The sequence below is a fragment of the Microtus ochrogaster genome, unplaced genomic scaffold (genome assembly GCF_000317375.1).
Source record: "Microtus ochrogaster isolate Prairie Vole_2 unplaced genomic scaffold, MicOch1.0 UNK51, whole genome shotgun sequence".
Lineage (NCBI taxonomy): Eukaryota > Metazoa > Chordata > Mammalia > Rodentia > Cricetidae > Microtus > Microtus ochrogaster.
In genome coordinates, this window is record NW_004949149.1 from 2,396,190 (window position 1) to 2,404,912 (window position 8,723).

An 8,723-nucleotide genomic window follows, 5' to 3' on the forward strand; every position below is an offset into this window, starting at 1 on the left:
CTCCTTTTTCTTTTTATAAGATGTTTTTCAGTTGTTTGCCCTCAGTGAATACTAGCAATGCCTGTGATGGGCAGTGCAGAGCTGCAAGCCCTGTGTTTCCCAGTCAGTCACGCTCTGGTCCCTCTCAGAAGCTAAGGTGAGCAGAGCCTTTAGACTCCCGGTGTGAAGAGCCCATGGTAAAGCTCTCTTCCACTCTGCTGCTCTTCTCTCTCTTTTTAAAGTGTTATCTGAGTGATCAAATTTTCTCTTTTTTTCCTGTATTTTAAGAGTAATGCATTATTATCATAGCAAATTTGCAAAAGTCAGATAATCAGAAGACAAAGTTCCCTCCTAGCATAGCTTTTCTTGTGCATTATTGTGTGTGTCAATAATCTAGACAGAAATGTAGGGGTTTGTAGTTTTACTTCATCTAACAGTGAGTATCCTTACATTATTTTCCCAAGTCATTAAATAGCTTTCTACAATGTAATTTTAATGACTATATATTATTGCATTAAATGTATGTACATAACATAGTCACCTATTTATCTAGGGCTGTGCCCCTTCTCTCCTGCTGTTTTCTCCGTCACGTGTATAAATTTCCTTACGCTATAGATTACAAATTCCCTGAAATTGAATTGGCCAATCACAAAGAGCACAAACTACCACAGAGTTGACAGAGTCAGTTCCCTTTGGCATAGGTTTAGCTAATCAATATTCGAACATATGTGGAGGCCAGGATAATTGGCTGGGGGTGAATTCAGAGGTGGGGGGGTCAACTACATTTACACTTTGTGATTCATATTTTTTCCTGAAAATTCACCTTGATTGATAAGTTTTTCACTTAGTTCTAAGCATAGTTTTCAAGTGTGTGTGTGTCTGTGTGTGTGTGTGTGTGTGTGTGTGTGTGTGTGTGTGCGTGTGTGTGTGTGTGTGATGTGTGGACACCAAAGCCACAGCACAAGCATGGAGGTAAGAGGACAATGCCCTGGCTCTGGCACTCTTCCAGGGTGGAACTCGGGTCTCCAGGCTTGCATTGCAAGCCCTTCACCTGCTGAGCTTAGCTGACCCTTACCCTTAGCATGATTTCCTTCATCAGATTTTGCCTGGACATGGTATAGCAGTTACCCAGAGCGGCAAGGGAAATGCACTTTGGTATCAAGAATGGGCATCATTATCCAATGTGCAGAGGAAGTTTAACTCTGCCCAGACTGCAGACCTCTGAGTAGAGAAAATGCTAGCATTAGGTAGAAAGTCGGAGTTATGCTGGACATGCTACTTCATGTTTGCCTTAAGATTTTTTTCCTTAATATGGTAAAAAAAAAAAAGAATCATTTTAGTACATTTGTGTTTGTTTGGGGTTGATAAAAACCTTGTTAAAACCCATCAGCACTGGGCTTAGGAGACCGCTGTCAGTAAAGTACTTGATGTTCAACCTTAAAGATCTGAGTTTGCATCCTCAGGACCCAGGTTTAAATTTAAGCATAGCAGTATGCTCCTGTTGGTGGCAAAGGCTGAAGGATTCCTGGCGCTCCCTGGGCAGTCAACCTAGAGAATTGGTGAATCAGTGATCAACCTGTCTCCAAAAGTAAGGGAGAAAAGTGATTGAGGGAGACATTCGGAGTCTTCTTCTGACTTCTCCATGGCTGTGTGTGTGCGCGCGCGCGCACACACACACACACACACACACACACACACACACGTAGGCAGAGTCTGCAGGTGTGTGGGGCTTCAGCTGAGCCGTCTATCTCGTGTCTGCTCCAGAACAAGTCCTTGAGAGCGCTCGCTGCCAGGCCTTGGCGTCTGTGTGATGCACCCAGTGGACTGCTAGTGTTTTAAAGCCATCCTAGACTTTGCTTAATGAAAGGGACCTGCACTGGAACTGCTTCCTCACTTACTTATGAGGCCACAGCCAGGAGTCCTGTCTCCTTCGGCTCCATGAAATTTTAATGAAAAACGGGAATTTCTTTTCCATTCTTGGCACCCTTGGCATCTGGGGCCAGTTATTGCTGCAGACTTGCAGCCCACGGGGTATCGGGCAGGGTCCCTGGCAAGGCAGCTGTCATATCTCCAGCTGTGACAATCAAATACGCCTCTGGTCACTGAAAAAACACCCGCTAGTTTGGAAAAACTCAGAAAGATAGTTCTAGTTCCTGGTAGCGACTCCGGTTTGATTTGTATAAGGCATGTGCTTCATTGGAGCCGAGTTGGAAGGATTGCCGTTTGTCTGATGGTGGCACAGATGGCTCGGGCAGGGAGTTAAGACTTGGGCTCCTTTCCAGCCCTTCCCATGCAGAGTGCCCCGCTTCCTGTTTCCTCAGGTGACCATTGTGGAGAAGGCCGACAGCTGCAGTGTGCTCCCCAGCCCCCTGTCCATCAGCACCAGGAACAGAATGACCTTCCTGTTTGCCAACTTGAAAGACAGAGACTTCCTGGTACAGAGGATCTCGGATTTCCTGCAGCAGACGACTTCTCGAATCTACTCAGACAGAGAGTTCTCGGGAAGCTGCAACAGTTCAGATGACGAGGTTGGGGGTGCTCCTGTGTTCGGGCCTGGAGTGTGCACCTACCTCCTTGTCAACTTGTTTGACTGTCAAATTTAACAGCCGTGCCAAGCCCCCAGCCCCAGTGCCCAGCAATATTGTTTTGTTATAAGGAATTAGTTTTTAATCATCGATCTAAACCCTCCCCCCACCTTTATTTTTTGGTAATCAAGATTGAGTAATGGTTTCACACATACTAGGCAAATATTCTGCTACAGAGCTGTAACTCCAGTCTCCACCAAGTTCTCCAGGCTGGCCTTGACCATGCAATCCTCAGCCTCAGCCTCAGCTGGGATTGCAGGTTACACCTGCGGGCCCAGTTTAAGCCTCTTTTCTTTAAGTTGGAGTTATCATTAAGTGATTTGACCTGAGTACAAGGAAAGTGACTCTTTTCTATTCGGTAACTTCAGAGGCAAGGATACAGGAGTCTCTAAGTGAAGTCAGGCCTGAAATACAGCGTTGTTATGGTGCTGGTTCTGTGATGAAATGCGTGTTAGACTACCATCCAGGGAAGCTGGAACCCCGAGAAGACAGGCACCAGGAAGTTTCTGTTAGCTAACCCATGTTTTAAAGATGGGAAGGTTGCATGTACCATCCCTGGCCCTGCTCCCTGGCCGCTTAGGTAGCATTTTTGAGATGCCAGAAAGTTTTCAAGGCTTTTGCTTCTTCCGCGTCATGCTTCACAAAGAGACAAATCAATGAAACAGATAACCAGCCACTTTTGTTAACATAATACAAAAAAAAAATCCTTTATTGTATTTGTTTGCTACTTGACAATAGTACTTGGTTTCTCTGTAGATAATATAAATCTTGGAACATTTTTTTCTTTTGTTTATTTTATTGAGACAACATCTCACATAGGCCAGGCTGTCTGGAACTTGCTGTGTAGCTGAAGATGACCTTGATCTTGGGTCCTGACTCCACACACACACACGCACACAAACACACACACACGCCACCACACCCAGTTCATGTATTGCTGGGGGCATATCCAGAGCACTGTGCCTAGTAAGCACTCTATAGCTGAGCTGCATGCCCGACCCTGGGAAGTCTATCTGAGCATTGAAATACTGTTGTTTATAACTTTTGCCCAGTATAACTCCTTGAAAAGTATTGACATGTTGGCAACAGCCCTGTCTCTTCACATAGCAAGAAGCATACAGGAAAATAAGACCTAGCTTTTAATATCTGCACAGAACACAAAAGAAGTAAATTGTGCTTCCAGGCCCATCCACGTGTGCCCTTCTCCATTGGCAGGTGTACTCTCGGCCCGGCAGCCTCGTTTCTTCCAGCCCCCAGAGAAGCACCAGCTCTGATGCTGATGGAGAGCGCCCCTTTAACCTCAACGGCAACAGTGTCCCCACAGCCACACAGACCCTCATGACCATGTACCGGCGGCGATCTCCAGAAGAGTTCAACCCGAAACTGGTAGGTGCCTCTTGCTTTCTGCCAAAACTTGTTATATTAGAACAAAACCATAAAAACCCATTGCAAGGTTCATTTTAGGTATTTGTGCACATTTGTACATGCATGCGTGCAGACCCCTGAAGCTGGAGCTACAGGCGATTTCAAGATTGCTGGCTTCTGTGAATGCTGGGATCTGAATTCTGATTGTACATTCTTGACCACTGAGCCACCATCTCTCTAGCCCCCATGTAGATATTTTTAAAGTAATTAAACAAATTAACATCTATAGAAATGGCCATAAATGTCTGTAGGAATATGTAACATGTTTTTTCATAAGTAGGTAAAACAATATTTATATAAATATGTCACCAGATAACAGAGCGCTTTACTGAAGCCTTGAGCGTTACTGTACCGGCGTGACTACTTTCCTGTTTGCTTGGTCTTGTTTTAACTGTTGTGTAAGCACCTACTTTCTCAGCCCACACTTAAAAGTCACCAATTCGCATTCACATAAAACCACAGGTACGATTAGTATTCTACTGACCCATTACATAGGACCCTGATACTGAACGGAAAGTTTGGTGACAGAACAGGCTATGATTGATGGATAACATAGTTCTGTATTCTCAGGGGTTCTGCTCAGAGTGACTGTCTATTTCACAGGGATCGGTCACTCCACGTTCTAATCTGTTATTACGGTCAGTCCTCAGTCCTTTCCCTCAGAGCCTTCAGGGGCCTCAGTCATATTCCATCATATCTTTCAGGCCAAAGAGTTTTTAAAAGAACAAGCTTGGAAGATTCACTTTGCTGAGTACGGGCAGGGGATCTGCATGTACCGCACGGAGAAGACTCGGGAGCTGGTGCTGAAGGGGATCCCAGAGAGCATGCGTGGGGAGCTCTGGCTGCTACTCTCAGGTAAGGAGGGCTAAGAGCAGCACAGCTGGGCCCCCATGGGGTTCTCTTCGCTCAAGTCCTGTCAGGCATCAAGTCCTTTGTGAAAAGAGCCTGTATGCGGAGTTTTTCCCTAGGGACTGCTGGTCAGCTCTGTCCTGCCAGCCAGCTCCCAAATAAGCACACAGAGATTTATTATTAATTATAAATATTTGGTCAATAGCTTGGGCTTGTTTTTAGCTAGCTCCTGTAACTTAACCCATTTCCATCCATCTGTCTGCTGCCCTGAGGCTCATCTATGTACTTCCCATCCTGCTCGTTCTGTGAGTCTCCTCCTGACCTCCAAGACTCCACCCTCCGTCTCCCTAGAAGCCATCTGCCAGCCGTCTCTGATTAAGCAATGAATAATACATATTTACAGTATATAAAAAGGGTGTTCCACAACAAGAGCCCCAAATCAAAGCTGGACCTGGTTTCCTGACCAGGTACTGAAGTCTGTTGTAGTAACTCTTCCTTCACAGGGCACCCAAGGCCAGCAGTTCCTTTCTCCAGTCGCGCCATCTCTCCTCTTTCTCTAGTGAGGCTGTTTAGCGGGAAGGAACAAAATCTGAAGTAGGAGTGTAATTCTTTGAGAGTTGAAATGCTCCCCCCCTCCTGGAGATGTTACTTCACTGAGAATATTCTAGGGGACCATGTTGTGTGGGCTTTTCCCAGGGAGGTGTGGGCATACATCTGCTGGTCCCAGCCAGGGCACCCATTGCTGACAAAAGAGTTCACTGAGGTCTAGTTAGTGAGCCAATGAGCGTAATCAGGTTTATTTATCAGACACGGTGAGAGGGTACCTACAGGAGCATGGACCGCTTCCTGTCATCTAAACCACTGAGAAAGGTCTCCCAAAAATGACTGACTGCCACTTATGCTATGCTTTGTCCTCAGAGTGTGCTTTCCAAGACCTCTCAGTCAATGTCTGCAAACACAGCAGTATTCAATCCTGTTTACACTACGTATTTCCCTATACACACACATGCATGTTTGTAATAAAGACTAACTTATTAACTAGGCAAAGTAAGATATTAATAAACAAGAAAACAAAGCCATTGTAACAACAACATCCCACAATGAAAGTCATCTAAAATGGTGAACTAATTCCTGTGATTTTTTTCCACTCGATATTTTTTTTTATTTTAATATTTTAGTCTTTTAGGATAAGCCACCACTGTTTTCTGCCATCTGGAAACATCCAGTGAACCCCAGGAATCTTTGTACCCCAACACCAGATGTTCCCCTTTGGTCATCACCAGCCTTCACTTCAATCATGTATCAGTTGCTTTAGGTGATGAAGACAGGAAACATCACACTCTAACCAGGTCTATGAAAACGTTTTTATTTGAACCTGGAGATGGCCTCATTCAAGGACCATTATTCAACCCTTTTACTTAAGTAATAATAATCATATTGAAACTTAAAGTTACTGGGCTTGCAAGGAAACCCTCACGGATCTTCCTAAAAGTAGATAGATATAAATGGTAAAATTGCCCATCACGGGATATATCTCAGAAATAAGAGGATCAAATCCTAAAAACAAAATAAAATAAAGATAAAATAGTTTTATCTATTTTGTGTAAACTTGGTTTGTTTGGTTTTCCCCCTATTTCCTTAAGTGGACTAGACATAGGCCCTCATTTAGAAGTTAAATGTGAACTGGGTATGGTGGTTTGTAACCCTAAGACTAGGGAGGCTGAGGCAGGACAATCTTTTCAAGTCTGAGGCAGCCTGGGGTACATAGCAAGTCCATCACCAACCTGGGTTACTTGAAAAGGCATGGGGTCTCTAATTACACATCAGAGAAGATCATTGTCACATAGAGCTCTCTTATCCAGCCTCTTACTCCTCCAGTGTCTGGTGAACTGGTCACCTTGACAACCAAACTCAAAGCCCTGACAGAGTACAGGAAAGGTTCGTTTCTCTCCTTCTCCTCAAAGTAGAAGTTATTTTAAACTACATTTTAGATTCAAATGAATTTACTATGACACCAGTGTACAGCAGCAGCACCTAGCCCACTGACAGAGACAGGCACAAGGAAAGAGTTCGATTTAGTGTTTTGATCAACCCGGGAGCTATATGTGACCAAAGGGTAGGATGTCTTCAGGCTACCCTTTGTTAGGTATATGTGCACACACTCGTGAGTGGGCTTCATGTGGAAGCCAGCCTGCCCAGAAAGGTCTTCCAGCTCCTGGCTGGGAAGCCCATGTTGAGATCTATTGCTTGGCATGTCCCCTAAGGTTGCTGCAAGAGGTCTGGGCTCTGGACCTACTGAACCCAAGTTCAGTCTGTCCCCAGGGAGAGCAGAGCCAATGTCAGAATGCTGCCAACCAGTTGGTCATTGTCGGGCGCTAGGACAGGGCCGACCATTGGTACTCATGTGATGGTCAGCACAGACATTATCACCACTCTCATAAAAGCATCCCATGCCTTTTGCCAGTCATCCTTTATCTTCTTCCGCCAGAGGAAAGTGGCGGCCTCCTTCTTTGTCGCTGTAGCTAGTCTTCTCTGGACATCTCAAGGGGATGAAGTCAGTGTTCGCTGAAGACTGACTTCTACCTAGGACAGCATTTGCAGGGTCCAAGCATGATGCAGCCCATATCAACATCCCAGGCCTTGTTAAAGTCCAGAGCTGCACCCACACAGTTTAGGCTGTCCCTTGCTTTCCCTGAATGTCATTGCTGGGAGCGCTAACATGACTTTTGGATCCTTTTGTGTGTAAATGGGAGTAGAACTTCTGGCCCTCCTGATGACAACCCTGGGAGGTTGGCCCGAGCAGCTGCATCTTTCTGTATCCCCTCTGGTGATGCTGGAGGTTCAGCTTCTCCACACCCCACTATCACTACTGCTTTCTGTTATTGCTCTCCTGGTGGGTGGGGAGTGCCTTCTCATTTGGGGCTTTGGTGTAAGGGAGGTCGGGCATTTATTTGTTTGTTTATTGAGATATGGTTTCTCTGTGTAGCCCAGGCTGACCTAGAACTCACAGAGATCCACTTGCCTCTGCCTCCCGTATTAAAGACATGTGCTGCCACCACCCAGCTTGGGAAGGTTGTTTTCTTTGCTTTGGTTACTTTTTAAATTTAATATAATATTTTAATTCACTCTCTGAGTATTTCATACATGTAGATAATGTATTTTGGTCATTTCACCCTTATTCCCCTCCAGCTCTTTCTGGACCTGCCGCTACTGACTTTCTCCCCACCCCCAAATTCCTGTATTCTTTCTCCTTCCTTCCTTCTGTCCTACCTCTCTCCCTTCCTCCCTCCCTCCTTTCCTCCCTTCCTTCCTTTGTAAAACCAACTGAATCCCATTAATGTTGCCCGTATGCATATGGGTGTGTGGCCATACACTGTGTAGTCAGCCTACCAGCTGCCGCACCCCTGAGGAAAACTGACTCTTCCGTCCGCAGCAGCCATCAGTTGTCAGCGGCACCTCAGCTAGGGGGTGCAGCTTCAGGAGCTTCTGCCCCTTCAAGTCCAATAGACACTGGTTGGCAGCAGTCTATGCCAATCTAAAGGTCTTTCCACCCTGTTCTGTGTTGTCCCCTGAGCCTTGGGGACAGTTCCTGTACCCCTTTCAGAGCCGAGTGTCCGACAGACACTTCCTCTCTGCAGTTTGGCCAGTTCTCTAATTGTGCTTTTGATGATTTCCTCAATCAATTATTGGCTGCTTATATAGTTTTTCTGTAAAACATCTACTGAGTCCTTAGCCCATTTTTAATTTTGTAATATTTCAATTACTAAGTTAGGAGAGTCTTTGAGTTGGTTTTGGGAACAAGTGTCTGAGGAGAGTGTGTTTTCCAACTATTCCATCCCGCTGCCTGTGTTTTCACACTATTCCATCCCGCTGCCTGTGTTTTCC

The 8,723-nt window shown here is 45.4% G+C and overlaps 1 protein-coding gene and 1 pseudogene across 1 annotated transcript in view; both read left to right on the plus strand.

The window, feature by feature from the left end:
• Positions 1-8,723, plus strand: part of Tbc1d9 (TBC1 domain family member 9) — a 113,420-nt gene that overhangs the window by 75,404 nt on the left and 29,293 nt on the right. Inside the window, exons 7-9 of the mRNA XM_005369548.3 lie at positions 2,301-2,507; positions 3,780-3,950; positions 4,694-4,844. Of these exons, the coding sequence (XP_005369605.1) occupies positions 2,301-2,507; positions 3,780-3,950; positions 4,694-4,844 (529 nt within the window). The remainder of the gene's footprint in view (positions 1-2,300; positions 2,508-3,779; positions 3,951-4,693; positions 4,845-8,723) is intronic.
• LOC101997132 overlaps positions 4,880-8,723 on the plus strand; it is a 5,543-nt pseudogene continuing 1,699 nt past the window's right edge.